The sequence below is a fragment of the Mandrillus leucophaeus genome, unplaced genomic scaffold (assembly GCF_000951045.1).
Source record: "Mandrillus leucophaeus isolate KB7577 unplaced genomic scaffold, Mleu.le_1.0 Scaffold147, whole genome shotgun sequence".
In the NCBI taxonomy this organism is placed as follows: domain Eukaryota; kingdom Metazoa; phylum Chordata; class Mammalia; order Primates; family Cercopithecidae; genus Mandrillus; species Mandrillus leucophaeus.
This window is the reverse complement of record NW_012101443.1, coordinates 611,310-632,778: the sequence shown is the minus strand read 5'-3', so window position 1 is coordinate 632,778 and position 21,469 is coordinate 611,310. Positions and strand designations below refer to the sequence as shown.

Sequence of the window (21,469 nt, the reverse complement as noted above, 5' to 3'; positions counted from 1 at the left end):
ACCAGGGAATTTATTTAAAGAATGTTTTTAAAGGATGTTTTAAAGAGACGTTCAAGAATCACTGAACTCTAATTCAGTATACTGCTTACCATCAACTACTATTTAGAGTTCTAGATTTCAAGACTTTATTATAGCAAGATTCAAATGTTATAACAATATTTAAGTCTGTGACCTCTAAAAAAAATAGTTAAGAAAGTGATTAAGTGTTAGTCAGACAACCTGCAAATTTTGTCCTAGATTTGGTCACCATAAAAACCTAGGACATATATTAAATTAAAATCACTTAGTTTTAAGTCACAACATGCAAGGTAGGGGAGAAAACACTGAACATACAAAAAAAAAAAAAAAAAAAAAAAACCCAGAAGAAGAATTAAGGAAAGATGTAATAAAATATAAAGAGGTTGGGTTAAAAATAGACACAAAGGAAATCAAAATAACAAAATAGGACCAGTCAGTAATCCAAATAAGTAAGAGTCGGCCAAGAGTACGAAAGACAGCAGGTATTGCCTCTATTCATACAACACGATCAAGCAGGTTACTTTTAGAACCCACAAAGAAAAGCAGTAGACACTTGGGTAAAAACAAAAGACATATTTTACTGAGAACAAAATGGAGCTGCATTACATAGCTGACTTCAATTTTCTGGGCTGCAAAGTGTAAGTATTGAGATTAGATAATTAACAAGAAACCAGTCTTATGTAATACACCTAGTCAATAGGTATGTAACCTAAGAAAGGTGTAAATAAATAGAAAAGCTCGAAACTAGTTCTCAAACACTGGTGTCTATCAGAATCAGCTGAGGAGCTGTTTTAAAAACATTTCCTAGGCTCTACCACCAGATTTGCAGAATGAGAATCACCATAGTTGGACTAGAATACCTTAAGGGAAAAAAGGGGCAGTTTTTCAGATGATTCAGATATACCAATGTTTGTACCAACCAATGATATAGTCATACATGCACATGACTAAAAACAAAAACGAAAACATTAACTACCATTCCACTACAGATATAATATAAAAGAAATGCACTGAGCCTACACCCTTCCTTGAAAATTGTTCATTAGCACACATTTCTGTTTATTGGGATCCTTATTTTTGGCTTTCAAAATAGTAGATTACAAAACACACACCTGCAAACCTGCTCAGGGAGTATATAACATGGCTAAATTTCTAGTCTCTTCATAGTTGTGAACTGAGCAGCACCAAATTACTCAAGAAACAGACTAAATGCATTCTTAACAGTTTAGCTGAAAAGAACTTAACCAACAGAGAGTAGAAGGTTAATAGAGGCTGGGAAGGGTAGTAGGGGTGGGAAGTTTGGGGGATGGTTAATGGGTCAAAAAAAAAAAAATAGAATGAATAAGACTTAGTATTTGATAATACAACAGGGTGACTATAACACCCTGTTGTAAAAACTGTTATTGTCAATAACAATTTAATTGTACATTTAAAAATAACTAAAAGGGTAACTGGATTGTTTGTAACACAAAGGATAAATGCTTGAGGGAACAAATACTCAATTTTCCATGACATGATTATTAACACATTGCATGACTGTATCAAAGTATCTCATGTACCCCACAAAGATATACACCTACTATGTACCCATAAAAATTAAAAATTAAAAATAGAACTTAACCTTAGTGCAATTAGAAAACTTAGACAAAAGCAATTTCAATTTCAGTACACTTGTAAGTTTTCTGCTTTAAGCTTTGTTTCTTTTAAAAATTATATGTGAAGTATGATTATGTTTTCTTTCATGTTGGTACACTTGAATAGACCAAATGGAATAGAAAAATCATTATCAGTTATTTCATAAATATTTACTGAATACCTACTATGTATGTCAGGCACTTTTCTGGGCAATAGCAGAAAATATAGATAGATAATTAGACCCTGGATACGGCAGCAAACAAGACAAAGTCTTTAATCAAGATTCAGTTCTCTAATATAATCACCATAGCAGCAAAAAATAGAAGAGGTCTGATTGTCAAGCCACATCATCCCACCCTTTACAGTGTATATTTTCCTTGTTTAGGTTAAGTCATCCTTAAGTAAGGGCCGAACTGTATTTCATGGGTAGCAAAATCAAACCAGGTTTTAACTTGAAATGCCACTAGCAAAAGTCACAGAAACAAATATCTTTAGAGGTGGGTAAGATTTCAGGGGTTTTATTCCATCACTTTACAAATTAAATTGAGGCTCACAGGAGTTACTTGCTTAAGGTCACAGAACCAACCAAACAAGACAAACAGAGTAGGGCAAGAACTAAGTCTTGGGTCATTTTTCGGTTAATACACGTTCACAATTATAATTTATATGTATTTTGTACATGTATACTCTAGGTTTACTGGGCTATATTAAAATAAAAAAATTTACTGCCTATGCTAATAGATGAAAGGAAGGGCATGAATTCATAAAACTCGTAACACAATTTTTTTTGATAAAATTTAATACTAACTAAACTTTTATGCCCAGGGACATGATATAAAATTGTTAATGTTGTTGCTTTTACCTTTTACCCTTTTTCCTTCTTTTTACCATCTGCTCGTCCCTCCCCATTAATAAACTATTAGTAAGTTGCAAAATAAACTAAGGTAGGTACTAGATGAGACAGAGACTGCGAAAACCAAAACGAAACAACCCCCACCACCAGAATCCATAAGCTAGATAATCTGGAATAACTGAAAATTGTTGCAGTAAGGTCAAAAATCAGTATGATATTTTCAAAGTAGCAGTTAATATTTATTGGGTATTACTATATGCCAGGAACTGTTCTAAGTGTTTTGCCTGTAATAACCGATTTGCTCCTAATGACCATAGGAAGTTGGTGGTATGATTATTCCTAACTTACAGATGATGACACTAACACACAGATTAAGTAATAGCTAGTAAGTGGTGTGCCTACCGAAATCCAGATCATCCAGCCTTACAGACCAAGCTCTTAACCACTTTGTTAAAGACTCAACCTACACACCTGCATTTGGGTAGGTGTCTAGGGGGAAAGGGCTGCCAAAATACCCAATTTCTTTAGACATGAAAAATATGTAGTCTTTTTTCCTGGCTCTATTTCATTTAGCCAAGGGCAAACCACTGAGCACTTTGATATTGTAATTTATTGGTTATTTATTTTATTTTATTTTAAGACAGGGTCTTGCTCTGTCACTTAGGTTGGAGTGTGGTGGCTCAATCATGGCTCACTGCAGCCTCAATTTCCTGGGCTGGAGCATTCCTGCTGCCTCAACCTCCCTAAGCAGCTGTGACTACAGACATGCTACACCACGCCTGGCCTGTTAATAAGTAATTTTAATACAAAAAGTTCACTGTACTCTTTTTCCAACTTTTCTGTGGGATAACTCTTCTCAAAATAAATTTTAAAGAGAAACTTTGACCATGAGGGTTAAATAATGACTATAAATGATTTCTCAAAAAATAGTTTCTATACAGTGTTAAGTGCTACATTAGAACAGATCACAATCCTCTTTAGATGGCACCTTAAATGGTTAACAGACAGCATATAGTTAAAGTAAAATGAAACTACCTTTCGGTTTTTCTAGAAGTCTCTGACATGTTTCTTTGACTTTGGCAAAGAGTTCAGAACCTGCCAACTTTTTAGAAATCCCAACTCTTAGCATAACAGCTCCAGGTGTGAATTTTAAGAGTGCAGCCCCAGGCTCTCGTGGTTCTTTTGGATGCTTTGGCATAAGACCAGACCAATCCACATCTATCACATCTAAGGGATCTGTAAAAAGTTAAAAAGTAAGATTTGTTTTACACCAAGAAATAGCAGTCTTGTTATCTACACAGAAATTTATATAAATCAAGGAAAACACAGAAAACATTAAATGAAAAGTACTTTAAACCAAAAATGTCCTATTCTTAAAATAAAAGCCTTCCCATATAATATTCAGAATCTAAGGACTCTGACAAATAAAAAACCTTCCCACCAAAAGAAAACAGGTGACCCAACCCACCCAAATGAGTAACTCATTTTAACTCTATGGGAGATCCCCAATGAAAGAACTCTATTGACTTCACTCAGATTAGGTCTAATCTTTTGAAACTTGGTACCAGAATCCTTTTAAGGGTTAAATCTAGGAGTACATGTGTTTGCAGTGTGAGTACACATACATTTTAATTTTTAAAAACAACTATTTCATTATGAAATCCCTTTAAGAGTCAGAGAGTGACTATTATTAACACTGAGAGCAAATAATCCATCCACTGAGAAGGAACAGTTGAAGAAATAATGTTCTACTTAGAAATACCTAATACCAGCAAATAACAAAGATAACAATCATACATACCTTCTACATCAGTAGAAAAAATTGCAAAACATAAGAGCAAATTAAAATAAAAATTTCATGTTTTATATAATCAAAGAAAAGATCCTCACTGTGATTTAAAAAAACTGTTAGTAATGATCAGAAGCTAATTGGAATGATTCAAGAGGAATGTTAAGGGATGTTGCTTCATGGCATAATCATTAGAGTGAGTTCTGGTAACACGCAAAGTACTGTGAGTCAAAATAATTACCAAATTTAGAAAACTGATAGAGGTATATAGTGTTCAAATACAATTTCAACTACTGTAAATTTCTGACAGGTTGTTTAAAAAGTTGGCTTATGTCACCACAGTTGTGAAGCTTTGTACCATATACCTACCATGTAGAAAGAACATTGCTAGACAATCAGTATTTGTTTAGATTCCAAGTCATATAATATGATTCTTAAATTCTGGAAAATAAACTTTAGAATTTTGCTATTTTAAATGAGGGCCTTTGTAATTCACAGACAATGCCTACTTAAAAATAAGCAGGCATATGGGCTATAATTTTCATTTTATTGGCCTTTCAACCTTAAGTAAAATACAAAGGGAAAAATTATAAGTGCCCTAGGTCAATTTTTACAGAGTAGAAGGTAAGAATACTCTAATACCATATAACAGGTAACTTTCATGTTTAACCACCTCTGCAAAGTTACCTGGCATCTTCTCCTCATCCTGTTGGTCCTCCCTCTTTTCTGCATCACCTGCCAGAATTTCATCTAGTTCGTCATCACTGATTGGCTCGTATCCTTCTCCAGCACCAGAGCCTAATGAATGTGCATCATCTAACTTGGACTCGTCATCTCCTGCTAAATAGACAAATTAATTTCAGATCAAAGGCAATGTTAAAGGGAGGGGATGACTAAATCAAACCAAAAGGTAGAGGGTACACACATTATAACAATGCGAAAAACATCTTTTTCATCAGAAAACTACATCTCTTACTTATTCAAATACTTGACAATATCAAAAGAAAACATAAATAAAATTTAATTAGGTAAATTAAATTTTAACAGCAAGAATACAATCTGGACAGCAATTATCAGAACAGGTTATAAGATCACAATTATGACAAATAAAAGTTACTACTAACATACTAATGTTGATTGTGTGTTGTGTTAATTTTTGATAATTTAAAACTTTAAAACTCAGACAAGTCTAACTTCAAAAGATTTTGAAGTTACATTTTCAAATTTTCACAATTTATCTAAAGTAATTTAAAAACTTGCAAACTTATTTCAAAAATTTACTTGAAGCTTAAATCTTAGTTCATATTATTTAGCTCATTATATAAACTTTACAGCAGTGAGGTAAAAATACAAGAAGTGCCATTAATTCTCTCTCTACATCTCAATTCCTCCTCCCTATCTCAATGATCTTATTCACTGACGAACACAATTTTTAGAAGAATGCTTTAATACAATTAAAAATAACTTTGTGAGTACCACTAGTGTATGTTTTTTTTTTAATTTTACCAACTTTTTTCAACCACCTATGCTAAACTTTGTCTCTTGGTGAGTTAGTTGTGAACTTAATCCTAAAATTACAGAATACACTTAACATTTATAATCACTAGCTAACCATACATTTCACTGAATCTACAATACTAAGTTTCAAAATGTAACCGTATGCTTTATGGGTATGAATTTGCAGCAAATAAAATATAAGAAGTTATAAGACATTTCTAGTCATTCTAGTGATTTTCCATGTTATTAAATTCTATAGTAATCTCCCCATATCCTCACTAAGTTACTTCTAAGGTAACCAATTTTAGTAACTTCGTCATATAAACATACATCTAAACATAAATGCACATAATAGGATTTTTCATTTTTCAAGGTGATCCAACTCATTTTCCTACTTTGAGTAAAAACTTTACATCACATAGCAAGGGATTCAGTTATACATTTCTATGCTATATTGTCTGTGATCATAACTAGCAAATTATATATTTTAGAGATGAGGGATACTGACTTTAATCACAGAGAGCTATGATAATGATTAATTCAATTATATTCAATTATATCCCAGGGTTGTACCACGCTTCATGATTTGATGCTATTTATACTCAAAATTGAGATGAAAATGTAATATGAAGAGATGAATTTGAAACAGTAAGTGCCTCGAGCAGAGAAGGCTTCATCGAGAAAATAATGTATAAATTGGGACTTGAAGTTTGAGTAAGAAAGATGAGATAAAAGAAAAAGGTCTATCAGGCAATGGTATGAGTGGTACAAAGAAGGGCAGAGAATGGAAAGGCACAAGTCAGCTTGTCTAGTAAATGGGGGCTGAAGGGTAAAGAGTAGAAGCATGGAGAGTGAGGTTTCACACAGCTGGGGCTGGCTCTGAGTGGGCCAAAAGGTTGACATGGACTTAGCGTTCCTATTCTAGGACTGGGGAGTACCAGTGGGATTCTAGTCAATCCGACATTAAATACAGTTTCAGGTAGTGTTATTGTTTTATATATTTGTTCTAAACTGCCCTAGAAAATAGGGATTCACTAATAATTATCTGAATCCCTCTCTGAACTAAGAAGTCATTTCAATTTTTGTAATCTTATTTTTTTAACATCTAAGAAAAGGATGTGATGGTTATTCTTCAACATCTATACGCACTGAACAATCTTTTATTTCATTTAGGTTTATGTGAACCAAATCTGCCTTAATGGTAGTAGAGGGGACCACATTAAAAAATATACGTGTCTGTATCTCATAGGCCTTTTCCTTCTGATATCTACTTCCCCTATAAAAGAATGGAGAATGAAGTCAATGTGCCTATTAGTGGATGCCCTTTCAAAAGAAAACAGTTGTTTCCCATGAAATCTGAAAAGAAAGAAAGCAGTATCACCGAAAAAGAGGTAGCACTCACCTTCCAGACTCTCAGTTCTCTCCGATTTATTTATGTCTTCAAATCCCTGCACAGATCCCAGATCTTTATCCATTCTCTCTTTATCCAAGGCTACAGAGTCTCGCGAAGTGCTTTCTAGATCCCTTTCATGTTCACCTTCCAGTTTTGCTTCACAGCGTTTTACAGACTCTATTTGAGAACTCTCAAAAGTTCTGTCTCTGTCTCTGTCCCTGTCCCTTTCAACAGAATCAGAAATTAGTCTCTCTCTTTCCCTATCCAAGTCTCTCCTTTTGTCTCTTTCTCTCTCTCGTTCTCGTTCTCGCAATCTATCTCGATCCCTGTTGCGTGGCCAATCTTTATCAGCATCTCGGTCCCATTCTCTCTGCCTTGTATCTCTCCTCTCTCTCTCGCGCTCTCTATCGTGTTCATATCGATCTCGCTCTTGAAGCCTGTCTCTGCTATCAAATGACCCAGATCTTGAATGGACCTGTCGATCTGACTCTGGAGAACTTCTTCTTGAACTATGGCTTCTTGAATCCTGGCGATCTAAAATAAATATACCATGTACAAAGAGTTACTAGCACACGATAAAATAGAAACAAAATGCTTCATTTCAGGATCCTTTAAAACATAATTTACCTTTTTCCATATTCTATATAATTTTCTATATTCCATATTATCTCTATATGTTCTATATATTTCTATATTCTACATATATATTTCTCTCTATAAATACCACATAAGTCATTCTAAGAAAAATTCCTCTCTCAAAGTTCTAATAAATTTAAAAAAAGTTTCCTTGTCTATTTCCACTATAACCATAAAATACCTTCCAAGAAGTACATAAAATGATTAGGCATTAATAGAACTAATCACTCCATTATTTGATCTCTTCCTACTCCCCTATCTTATTTTCTGTGGTCAAAAGAGGCAGCCTTGACTGCATGAAGAATAGCAGGAAGGTTAAAATCATAGGCACTGATAAGGGACTTGAACACATAAACCCTTCCACCAAGACATACTACTAAAATTCTGATACTAAACTGATTAACACTATTGTATGTATTTCTATTATAATGTTGGTATTAATGTGATAACAGGTAACATTTCGATGGGGCAGCTAAGCTTTTCTTTAAAAAGTTCCATAAAATTTAAGGCAACATGTAAAGTAACCAATTTAGCATTACTTTAGAATTAAAATACGTATAAAATATACTAACCTATGAAACAGTGACTAGATCATAATTCAATTTTATTACCTGAAGAAGTACTTCGACTGGGTTCTCCACGCTTTAACTGATCAATCCTAGATTTTCTCTCTCCTGTGATTTCCAGGCTTTTTGTTTTTTCTCTATCTCTTGAGCCACTATGCAGTACTCTCTTTCGACCACTTTGGTCATCTCCACTTCGATGGGCAGAATCATTGGATGGGGAGCGAAGACGACCAGATGTATGACTACGGTTACTTCGATTGCTCCCAAGGCTGCTGCTCCTCTTTTGATCCACAGGTTTGCGATGTGGTGCATCTTCTATAGTCACATGAGGTGTCTCTACTTTTTCCATTCGTGTTCTGTGGCATTTTCTGTGTGAGTCTTCATTGGCAAAAGTATTATTGGTGGTACTGGTGGGGGTGGCAGAGGTGGAAATGGTGATGGAAGATGTGCTGAAAGAGGTGGTGGCAGCAGCAGTAGTGGAAGCAAGAGTTGCAGGCGCAGTTGTAGCAGTGGCAGTAGCCACAGGCGGTGGAGGAGGAAGAAGAGAAGATAGAGGAGAAGGGGTACTACCAGGAGTAGCGGCGGTGGCACTATGCTCTGCTTCTGTCACCTCTGTACGGTCAGGCACATCCTCATCAGACCAGTCACTGAATGCTGTATCTTCTTTTTTCTGGGAGTCCTCTAGAATACCATTCTTACCATTGCACATTTCAACCAATTCCTCTTTAGTTGTTATAGGGGGAGTCCGTGGGCCTCTTTTCTTCTTACTTTGCTGGGCTGCTTCTTCATCAGAAATATCAGAATCACCTTTGGATTTTTTACGTTTTTTTTCAATGCTTTTCTTTTTCTGTGCTTTTTTTGGTGAAAATACTTGACCATCTTCAGACGTTGTCTCTATGTTAACCCTCTCTATTCCAATATCATCATCTTTCTTTTTCTTAATTGGTTTCTTTTGAATTTTTGCTTTCTTCTTGTTTTCATCATGAGCTCGATCAGATGTCTCTCGATCTTCGGACTGGTGGTGTCCTATAATGTCCTGTGCACGCATTCTTGAGCTTTCCAGGATTTCTGTCTGTTCTCTCTGTTTATCTACAGAAGAAACTTTCTCCTTGAGTTCCTGTTCTTCATAGCGCCTTGAACTCTCTTTCCTTTCTGGTTTACGATCTTCCTCTTTCCATCTACCCTGTCTGTCTTCTGTGAGGTGCGAGGGACTAAGAGAACGAGATTCTTGAGGTCGTACAACTTGGCTCAAGAGTCTGTGCTTTTCATCTATATAAAAGATAAAAGCAATCACACTCTCACCAGGTTAATATCCACTGCATGGTACAGATAAATTATAATAAGCCAATCTCTCCTCACACCTATAATCCCAGGACTTTGGGAGGCTGAGGCAGGTGGATCACGAGGTCAAGAGATCAAGATCATTTTAAAACTTTTAAAATGACAATAATTTTAGTCAAAATAAAAATATGGCTTTACTATAAACAGTAGAAAATGACAGTACTCTAACACACACTTTAGTCACAAAAGGAGATATTTAGAGACAGCAAAGCAAGACAACTTTTTAAAAATCTTAATTCATCAGTTCCTACTAGTATGAAAGGATGGTTTCATGGTTACAAACGAATATGAATATAGAGAGACAGAAAACAGAGTCTGCTTACTTTTATCATCTCCACTGTTGTAGGCATCACTGTCCGGAGAATGTTCACGCCGGCGCTTCGGGGACTGTCTAGGGCTGGGACTCCCTTCATTTCTATAGCGCTTCCTAAATTGGGCAAGCAAACACAACTTATAAAATTCTAGGGGGCAAAAAGAGATTTCTTTGTTTTTACTAGTATCTCTTTACTGTAACTGGAACATATAATTGTAGAAAAGCAATATTGCCAGAGGTATATCATACAAAGGATATTCAGTGCCTTTAATAAAAATTCTTTACTTCATTTGCTAAGAATTGTGAACTTAAAATATATGACATTTCTTCCTCTTCTTCATTATACATGTAGAATACTCAAGTGAAAATTGCCAGATTTAAATACTGCAAGGCGGTAACATGCAGCACAGAAATCAATATATTAATGTACCCTCTAATACAAACATTCAGCAATTTTGCATTCTTATGATATAAAAATGCCTTACGCTGCAGAGCTGAATGAGAAAACCTAATATTGGCTTTGAAGTAAAAAAGCTATGAGTTCAACTTACAACTACATTAGTTATTATGCAGCCTTTAGAAGGTTCCTTGAAGTCACTGAACTTTAGTTTCCTCATCTGAAAATGGGGGGGTGGGGCTGGGGGGGTGGGAAATGAGAGTCCATCTCATAAAACTGCAGTGAGGAATAAATCAGTTATGTCATAAACCCAGAGCCAGATATGTTGTGGGTATACTGTAAAATCAGTTCCTTTTCCCTTCTTGGAAGTCATTTTCTTGTTGACAATAAAATAATTCATATGTTCATTATACTTTTTGTTCCTTAGTTGAGCTTTAAATGAGTAGCGTTTTATATCTCTTGGGTACTTATTCTAGTGTTTTCTGCCATTTTCGTCAAAATTTGACTACCTGTTTTTTCATTAATATTGTTTGTTTATAAATACTATGGTCGAAAGTTAAGAAACATACTGTATACACGGACCAATGGAACAGAATAGAAAACTCAGAAATAAAGCCAAATGATCTTCAACAAACCATACAAGACGTAATGGGGAAAGGACACCCTATTTACTAAATGGTGGTGGGAAAACTGGCAAGTCACATGTAAAAGAATGAAACTGGATCTCTCTCACCTCAAATAAAAATCAGCTCAAGATGGATCAAAGACTTAAATCTAAGACCTGAAACCATTAAAATTCTAGAAATTAACACTGGGAAAACTCTTTTGGACAATGGCCTAGGCAAAGACTTCATGACCAAGATTCTAAAAGCAAATGCAACAAAACCAAAAAGAAATAAATGGAACCTAATTAAACTAAAAAGCTTCTGCACAGCAAAATAAATAACAAAGAAAACCCATAGAATGGGAGAAAATACTTGCAAACTATGCATCCAATAAAGGACTAGTATCCAGAATCTATCAGAAAGTCAAACAAATCAGCAAGAAAAACATAAACAATCCCATCAAAAAGTGGACGAAGGACATAAATAGACATTTCTCAAAAGAAGACATACAAACAGCCAACAAACATATGAAAAAAATACTCAAAATCACTCATCCAGGGAAATACAAATTAAAACCACAATGAGATGCCACCTTACTTCTATAAAAAGGGCCATTAAAAAGTAAAAAACAACAGTAAATGTTAGCATAGACATGATGAAAAGGGAATGCTTATTCACTGCTGGTGGAAATGTAAATAAGTACAACCTCTATGAAAAATAGTATAGATATTCCTTAGAGAACTAAAAGGAGATGTTTGATCCAGCAATCCCACTACTGGGTATCTACCCAAAGGACAAGAAGTCATCCTATGAAAAAAACACATGCACATGTATGTTTATAGCAGCAAAATTCACAACTGCAAAGATACAGAACCAACCTAAGTGCCCATTGGCCAATGAGTGGATAGAGAAAATGTGGTATATATACACCATGAAACCATGGAATATTACTTAGCCATAAAAAGCCATAAAAAAATGGAGTATTACTTAGCCATTTTGTTTTCTTAAAAAAAACAAAACAAAATAATGTCTTTTGCAGCAACTTGCTCTCACTTGTAAGTGAGAGCTAAGCTATGAGTATGCAAAGGCATACAGAGTGATATAATGGGTTTTGGAGACTCAGAACGGGGAGGATGGGAGGAGAGTGAGGGACAAAAACATACATGTTTGGTACAATGTACACTACTCAGGTGACAGGTGCACTAAAATCTCAGAATTCATTCAGGTAACCAAAAACCTCTTGTACCCCAAAAACTATTGAAATAAAAATAAAACAAAAACATTGCAACACATGTATATCCTAGACAGCTCCTTTATATAGATGAGCAACCATGTGGAGAAGGCCCCAGGTGTAATATGACAATTCACAGGCCCAAGCTTGTGTACTACTTTATCCAAAGCTCCTCTCCCATCAATAACTGGCCTATTTCCCCATTTTTCATATCTAATGACATGCTATGACAAGAGAATGGGGTGAAAGTGACACTGTGCAGATGTGAAGAGGATTCAGGAGGCCTTGCCGCTTCAGCTTCTGCCCTCTTGCTATGTTTCTACCATCACATGCAAAGCAGAGTTTAGACTACTGAAGTTCAGGGGGTCCAGTGAAGGAGAAACAAGATGTCCTATTTGCCAGACACATGAGTGAGACAATCCTGGGCCTCCAGGCCCAGCTGCATTGTCAGATGGAATGTTGATACATGAGTTACTCCAAGTGAGACCAGCAGAACAACCACTCTGTTAAGCCCAAGAAAAACTGCCAATCCACAGAATCATGAGCAAATAAATGGTTGTTGTTTTAAGCTACTAACTTATGTGGTGATGTGTTACACACCAAGAGATAACTGATAGACTGGAATAAAGTGAAAATTTAAAACATGAGAAAAAGTTATTTCAAGGAAATACCTAAATAAACACAATTAGAGTAAAATAAAATACGGCAATTTGGCAAACCTTCTACATAACAGCAGTTAAAAAAAGTGCTGGATAAACTGAACTACTGAGATGACAATACAGTTAATGAAAGATTAAGATATTAATCTCACATAGTTTCTGTTATAGAGTTATTCAACTTCTAAATTTCTGGGGTCATTGTCAACTCTTAGATTGTCTAACCATGAAAAACCAGAAAAACTTTTGCTATTACAAGCAGATATCAGAAGCATGAAAAAAATACAGTTTGAGTATCCCTTATCCATGAAATGCTTTGGGTTTTGAATATTTGCATTGTACTTACTGGTTGTGCATCCTTTATCTGAAAATCTGAAATGTTCCAATGAGCATTTCCTCTGAGTGTCATGTCAGCGCTTAAAAAGCACTAGATTTTAGAGCATTTCAAATTCTGAATTTTTGGATTTGGGATGCTCAATCTGTATTAATGAAAACATAGGACTGAATAAAAGATAAATAACAAAGATTTCAGAATTTTAATCTTAGAAAATAAAGAGGTCAGAAAAGTGGGGGATGGGGAGGGCGGGAATATGTACCTGTGCCTCCATGTGTTAAAAAAGATCTCTCTGAAGTTTATGTTCAGGTAAGATTGTTCAAAATGTAAGGAGAGGGAAGCAGGAAAGTAATCCAGGGGGTGTACTACAGAAAACCATGGCTGCAAATTAAAGAGTAGCCAAGACCTAAGGGAAGAAGGTTCTACTTCTGTGCTGTGTTGTTTGGCCCTAACCATAACCCACAATAGGGAGGATGAAAAAAGCCTAAAGTAGGGAGCCTGTATTCACCCTGTGGCAAATGAGCTGGAGGTAGGAGCAAGAAAACTGAAGATACATAAATTATTTTCTCAGTATGTTTTGCCAAGGTAAACCAGTGTTTATCCCAGTTGGAGGCAAAAAAGCAGTTAATTCTAGTAAGTTTTGTTTTGTACCCATAGAACTTCAAAATTGACCAATCAGAGTCTAGAATTCTCATGAACACTGTGATCAGCTTAGTCAATTACTGTCTCCCCATCAACTAATGAGAGCCCCAACACAGAGAGGACTGCAAAGCTGACAGGGACAACTCTGGGGCCATCTTAGCCATCATTTGGAGAAAACCTTTCTGAGACTGAAATTAATACAGAGGGAAACTAGAGAGACGGAAACTGCTAATGCTTTGTTTGAGAATCTGGATATAGCCACATCAGAACAAGCAAAAGCTAATCTCCAACTTCCTAGATATTTGAGCAAGTAAGCTCTTTTTTGGTTAAAAGGGGGTGAGCGGGGGGGAATGACCTCGATATATGAGATGCCAAGAACACATCTTTTGACCCCAAAGAACTACTCCACAGCACAAGAGAAGACACTTCCTTTTCTCTCATCTTCGAACCATGCAGTGATTACAAGGATTCCCTCAGTTCTAAAACATTGTCAATGCTTCCCGCAGCCTGGGGGTAGTGACTCCATAATTACAAGCACATAAAATTCATGAAGGATCATCAGAATGGCACAGGTGATATCCCTTGGTGACTAGTCTAGGTGATGTGATGGGATACAAGTTCACTGATTCCTGTCTTAATTTAAAAATTGCTTTTTCTAGACAACTGAAAAAACTTTTTTTTTTGGAGACAAGGTCTCCACCCAGGCTGGAGTGCAACGACATAACCTTGGCTCACTGCAACCTCTGCCTCTCAGGCTCAAACAATCCTCCCATCTCAGCCTCCCAAGTGGCTAGGACTACAGGCATGCGCCACCATGTCCAGCTAATTTTTGTATTTTCTGTAGAGATGGAGTTTGCCATGTTGCCCACTCCTGGCCTCAAGGAATCTGTCCGCCTTGGCCTCCCAAAAAGTGCTGGGTAAATAAACACCAGATACATATAATAACTGACTGATAATTATTCTTACTTTGATTTTCTTTCATCATGTCCATCTCTTGGATTCCTATCTTCTCGGATCTCTTCTCGCTTTTCTCTGCGGTCATCTCGCCCTTTGTCTTTGTCTTCCCAATCCCTCTGGCGTTCTCGTTCTTTATCCCTTTCTCTCGCTCTTTCTCGTTCCCGTTCTCGCTCTCGCTCTCTCTCCCGTTCTCGCTCTCTTTCCCTCTCTCTTTCTTCTCTTTCTCGTTCCCGTTCTTTTTCCCTGTCTCGCTCCCTCTCTCTTTCCCGCTCTCGATCGTGGTCTCGGTCTCTATCCCTTTCACGATCTCTCTCTTTTTCTCTTTCTCTCTCTCGTTCCCTAGCACGCTCTCTTTCTAGTTCTCTCTCTTTTTCTCTTTCCCGATCCCGTTCACGTTCCCTCTCTCTCTCCCGCTCCCTGTCTCGTTCTCGTTCCCGATCTCTCTCTCTAGCCCTTTCATCTCTTCTATCATCCACTCTGTCTACTCTTCGTTCCTCTCTTCTTTCATCACGCTCAAGCTCGTCATTCCTTCCCTGATGTCGAATTGGTGAGCTTGGTCTTTGATCTACAATGAAAATCAAGTTTTGTCAGTGATTAATTTGACAGATAACCTATTGGTAAGACAGCATGGTAAATCTTAAATTTTATCTGTGTATAGGGTCACACTGGCAACAAATTACAAACCAAGTAGCATATTTAATTTTAACTTAATATCCAAGTAACAATCACCCCTAGACCTTAAAGTTTTTAAAGATAATTTTTATTTGCCCTCTAACTACCATGTTTCCTGCTCCCCGTCAACCCCCTTCCCCACTCCCACTGATCCACCTTTGATCTTTCTCTGCATGCTCCCTACCCTACCTCCAGCCCACTGCTCCAACCCCACTTTCTGCCATCTCTACCCTTCACCTCTGATCTTCTCTGTCCCCCCAGCAGGACCTGAGAACACTGGTGGCAAAGGATAGGGGCAGCAGGAGGTGTAGAACATAGGAGCTGAAGGAAAAAAAAAATTTCCCTCGTAAGTCACACCTCTAATTTCAGGCCAAAATATATACAAATCAAAGTGCAGCTATTATGTGAGAAAAATATAGTGAACAAAACATATGTCAGAATTTGTTGCTGCAATATCAATCTCTTATCATGAACTGTAATATTAAGGGTACTGATGTCTAGCAATCTTGAAATAAATGTAAAAAGTGTTTCATATTAGTGATATATATTTGTAATTAATAACCAATTACTAATAAATTAGAAGCTTTACTCAATTATATAAATGACTACTCAGATGAAGAGCTGTTTTCTTAAAATGTTAACTGATAACCTCATCACACTTTATTTAAATTTTTTCCATGTACACACAAATCACATAAACAGAGTAAATGAATGCATGCTGCCCAAATACCCCGTTGAGCAGAAAATTAGTCTGGGATAAAAAAACGTATACGAGGATGGCATGAACTTTTTCAAAGAGATAGCCATTTTTCAAAGCAACTACTGTAGTCTGATCTAGGCTACTGTGATGTTTCCATTTACATACTCTATATCTACTGGTTGTTCGATAAAGATCATATTATAATACGGCCAACAGGTTGGTAAGTGGAACATTTAACATCAACTCATTAAGCAGAATAATTTTAGGATGTTTCTAGGAAGGGTTCAATATGGTATTTTGGATTTCCCTTCCTAATCACTGATTAAAAAGACAAGTTCTACCTATCTTTACTATTTTAGAGGTTATAGACCCAGATACAAACGATCATAGCATTTTAAAGCGAAATCAAAATGAAATCCTACACAGTCGCTTCTCCCCCTTTCTATTTAAAAACAGAAATTATGCTCCAGAGTTGTCTTCCCAATGTCACAGAGATGGTAGATGCATTAGAAGTCAGTTTTCTTAAACGCTTTTACTTTTGATGAAACCAACTGAAAGTAGTTCTTCTGTATCATACTTTGGATTCCTAGAATGCTATCTACCCATCTTTTGTATTGTCTGAATTCCTAGTTTGAAGGAGTCATACCAACATCATAATCATTACAAGATAACCTGAAACAAATTCAATACCATAACTTATAGCAAATCATACTTTAAATTTCTAATTACAGCAATATCAGCAAATAGACTATTCAGACATGCTTTTATGAGAGATATAATTTTATTTTCCCAACCAAAATATCAATGCTTTCTTCAAAGGAAAATGCAAAGAATATAAGAACATCACTTTAATATGTCTAAACCATCTTCCCCTATCTTTCCCCCAAAATGTGTTATTCAAAGATGTGCTTCTACTTACACATTTCCTTATTTTAATAAACGACATACCAATTCATTAAAGCTGATAATCTCTGAGTTGTCTAAGTCTCATCATATCCAAGTACCATCAACTTCACTTCTAAAATATTTCTTTGTTCCTTTCTCTGTCCCAACAGATATAGTTATTAACTCAGACCTTGATCAGGTCTTCTTAGATGCCTATGTCATCAACAGTCTAACTAATTGGTATCCTTGTTTTCAATCTTTCCCAACATCCTTAATATGTTTTTGATGAAAATTATTTCTTCCAACTGCTTAAAAGCAGTTATCTTGTAGGCAGTGAAAGGCAATTAAAATCAAATTTTTAGCCTGACTAGGCTAAACTTAGGTCATTTACTACCTGGCCTATAATCTTTCATCAGTCCTTTTCTCTGGCTTCTTTTCTACCTTGCCAATTATAGCATACTCTGACTCCAATGTTGTAACATAATTCCTTACTACTCCGAAGCACATGTTTCTTTCAGTCCTGGTGTCTATACATGCTGCACCCTCTCCCTGTAAAGTGCTCCTTCTATAGTTTCCTTTTATCCTTCAGGCCCTAATTCAGATGTCACTTCTTTAGGCAGCTTTCTTGGAATTGCTCAGAATTGAGTTTGCTCCTTTGTCTTTTCACAGAACTTTTATATAGAGTAGTAGCATTTATCCTACTTTGCTTTTTTGGGTGGGGAGTTCTTCCCTCTCCCCATTAAATTCTACAAGGATAAGAATTATTGTACCTCAAGTGCCTAGCAAAGTGCCTAACATGGGTACTCAACAAATATTTGTAAAATATTCATTAGCCTTCAAAATATTTTTTTATTTCAATCATACATCTGATAATTATTGAAGTAGTTACAGTAAAATTAAAATAGAGAACTGAACTCAGAAGACCTGAGTTTGAATTCCAGCTCTGGAACCTACTTCTCTATAATATTGTAATCTTACCACTCTTAGATCTAATCCCCAAAACTCTGAAAACATGAATTATTTTATCATACCTACACTTACAAGGATATTGTAAAGATTAAGTCGGAATAAATGTAAAGCAATTATCAGAGTTCTTGGCACCTAGCAGAAGATCAATACATGTGGTTGAACTAACCATAAGATGGAAACCAAATGGTACCACTGAATTCAGGCATGAGATGAGAAAAATCTGAGCAAGGATATGAAAATAGAAAAAAAGGAAAAAAGAGATTTTAAAAAAAGCATCACCAGTTCTAAAAGTCCTAGGGAAGAAATAATTTCAGATATCAAAACAGAACATAGAAACTCCAGCCCTATCTGTAACTAAGGAAATTCTACATATCTTTTAACCAAAATGCATTAGGCTTACCATACAAACTCAACCCAATCAATTCTCCTACTTCTGATCCTATCTATGCTCCCAAAAGTAGACGATGCCTTAGAAACTTTATTATTCTTCTACTACTAACCAATCAAGATATAATATTACCTCTTTGATTCAGCCCATAGTAAAGTATCAATATTCAATTCTCTGGGCCATCAAGTTTCATGCTATATTAATCTAGGCATTATAGTGAACCTTACTTCAGCCAAGGTTAGTAAGACCTTCATAAAATTTTTAATGTTTAAAGGCCCGAGTAAGTACAGAAACAAAAGCTTGCCAAAGAAAGTATTTACATCCTTCTTAAAAGTGCTTCCTAATCTTGCTTCAAAATTGATTTAAGAGATCATCTGATAGATGAACAGGAAAAGTTTTGGCTTAAGACATATAAGAATGCAAAATTAGCTAAAGCAAATACCATATCTTCTCAGGATAGAATACAAATAAAATATTTCTCTAAACAATCCCTAGCCCTATCATTGGTTTTTTTTTTTTAATTTTTTTATTGCTCCTCTCTGAAAGTCCTTATAAAATTCTATTGATCACAGCGAATGAGTGAGTAGTCAGGATACTCAGATGTGAAGTTTAGGTATTTCTTGAATCAGAATTGCCTGGAATGGAACCCAACCATCTACATTCTTTAAAGGTTTGTCAGCTATTTGGTTAAGATGAGAGACACACAGCAGAGCACCCAAGTTTTTGCACTTTGTTGCCAGTAGGTACTGGTCACTAGCTATTGACATAATCCCTCCCAAACCATGTGAACAAAGATTATATGAGTATATATAATAGTTTCAAGTGTGTCATCAAGCACAAGCCTTAAAATATATTTTACATTAAATAGTAAATTGGTAACAGTTTTAAAAAACAATTCACCCAATTGATATTGTTCACTATTTAATAAAATTCTGTTTGACAAACCTCTCTCTCTGTTGTCGCGACGGTCTCGCTCTCCATGTCTTCTCTCAAAGGAAGAATCCCTTGCTTGATCTCTGTTGTCTCTTTCAGGATATCGGTCTCTTTCAGGATAGCTACTTCGAGTTTCCCAGCTGTCATGATAGTTGCTATTACTACTGTGACTATCAATTTGAGAACCTCTTGAGCTTCGACTTCCTAAACAAAGGACAGTCACACAAATGTTTACCACATACACTTTATTCAACAGATTTCATTAGTCACAATCTTTCCTCCTAAAAACCACTAATATATATATTTAATATTCCAAAGTGTGGTAATCCCTCCTGAAAAGAGTATCAAGCAATGAATCAGAACAACCAAGGTGTCCAATGACTGACCTGAGTAGACAAAGTTCCAGTTTTCTCTATCTATATAAAAGTCATACGATAAAATCATAAAATTATAAGATTCATTAAAGTTAACCTGTCCCCCCACCAAAAAAAAAACTATTTCTTCATATCTAATTCACAGATATATAATTCACAGATATATAATTCACAGATTATTGCTTAAATACAGTTTACAGTGAAAACATTCCAACATAGAACACCAAGGTTAATGACATTAAATTGTATGTGAAAATTTTCATTAACAGATGTGGGAAACAGACATTCACAGTGGCTTTGTTCATAACAGCCAAAACCTGCAAAGTACACTAATGTCTTTCAATGGGTGAACAATTAAACAAACTGTGGCACATGCATGCCATGGAATACTATTCGGCAATAAAAATAAATGACTGATATATGCAACGACTTGGATGAACCCCAAGAAAAAATTATGCTGCGTGAAAAAGCCAATCTCAACAGGATACATAGAGCATTATTCCATTTATGAGACAATTACAGGATAAAGGACACGTAAGAGGCTGCCAGGGGTTGGGGCCGGGGGCCAGGTGAGAGTTGTGGCTATAAGGGGGTAATAAAAGGCAATCTTAGGATGTTACAGATGAGTATCTTGACTATGGAAATGGGCTACACGTATGATAAAACTGCATAAAGCTACATACAGACACACACCCAAGTGCATGTATACTGGTGAAATCTGAATAAACTCTATGGATTGTACCAATGTCAGTTGTTTGGTTTTGATACTACACTACAGGTAGGACGTTAGATGTTAACACTGGAGAAGTTGGGAGAAGGATAAACAAAGTTTCCCTGTACATTTATTTGCAATCTCCTGTGAATTCCTAATTACTTCAAAACAAAATGAAATTAAAAAACAAAACAAAACAAAAAAAAACCTTTTTTGAGCAGGGAGGGTTAGGAGTAGAGAAAGAAGCAGTACTGGGGCTGTGATAATTTAGGAATATCTGGCAAAAACAGACAGAAACTCTGAGGGCCCTGCCCTTAACCTCATAGAATTACCACAAATCAATCTTGACAAAGATGAGTTCACTCCAAACTTAAAAGAACATACGACAAACTAACCCACCCAAAGTCAGAATCAAAAAGCACTTCCCCAAGATTTAAAAAACAAACAAAAACACAAAGAATATAAATGTAACAGGCTTTTGAGACCTAAAAGAATTACAGCATGATTCTATGGGTATTTTAATAATCAAAATAGATATGAAAAATATTTTAATAATTAAAGACCAGGAAGAAAAAATGTAAAACATTTTTAAAGACTACAAAAAGGCTACCTATAACATCTAGGAATGAATGGGTTAACCATCAAATCAGACGCAGCTAAGAAAAAACTGGTAAACTAGAAGTTAAGCCTGAGAATATGACCTAGAGGCAAAACAGATAAAGAGATGAAAAATTTGCAAGTTAAGAATTGAGAGAAGATACAATGAGGAGATTTAATGTGTCTAAAACTATATGTTGTTTAGAGTTACATTAAAAAAAAATAATAATAAAGCCTGAAAGGATGGAAAAAGATACATCAAACAAATACTAACCAAAAGACAGCTGCCAGCAAAACAATCTTCAAGAAAAATACAGGCTGAATGCCCTTTATCTGAAATGCTTGGGACTACAGGTGTTTTGGATTTTGGAATATT

General features: G+C 35.7%; 1 protein-coding gene across 1 annotated transcript in view; it reads right to left on the bottom strand.

The window, feature by feature from the left end:
• Nucleotides 1-1,904: 1,904 nt before the first annotated feature.
• The window catches only part of ZC3H13 (zinc finger CCCH-type containing 13), an 89,200-nt gene continuing 69,635 nt past the window's right edge, over nt 1,905-21,469 (bottom strand). Inside the window, exons 10-16 of the mRNA XM_011974641.1 lie at nt 19,423-19,614; nt 14,873-15,428; nt 10,052-10,155; nt 8,433-9,656; nt 7,195-7,719; nt 4,983-5,135; nt 1,905-3,742 (exon numbers count right to left, since the gene is read on the bottom strand). Of these exons, the coding sequence (XP_011830031.1) occupies nt 3,522-3,742; nt 4,983-5,135; nt 7,195-7,719; nt 8,433-9,656; nt 10,052-10,155; nt 14,873-15,428; nt 19,423-19,614 (2,975 nt within the window). The 3' untranslated portion in view covers nt 1,905-3,521. The remainder of the gene's footprint in view (nt 3,743-4,982; nt 5,136-7,194; nt 7,720-8,432; nt 9,657-10,051; nt 10,156-14,872; nt 15,429-19,422; nt 19,615-21,469) is intronic.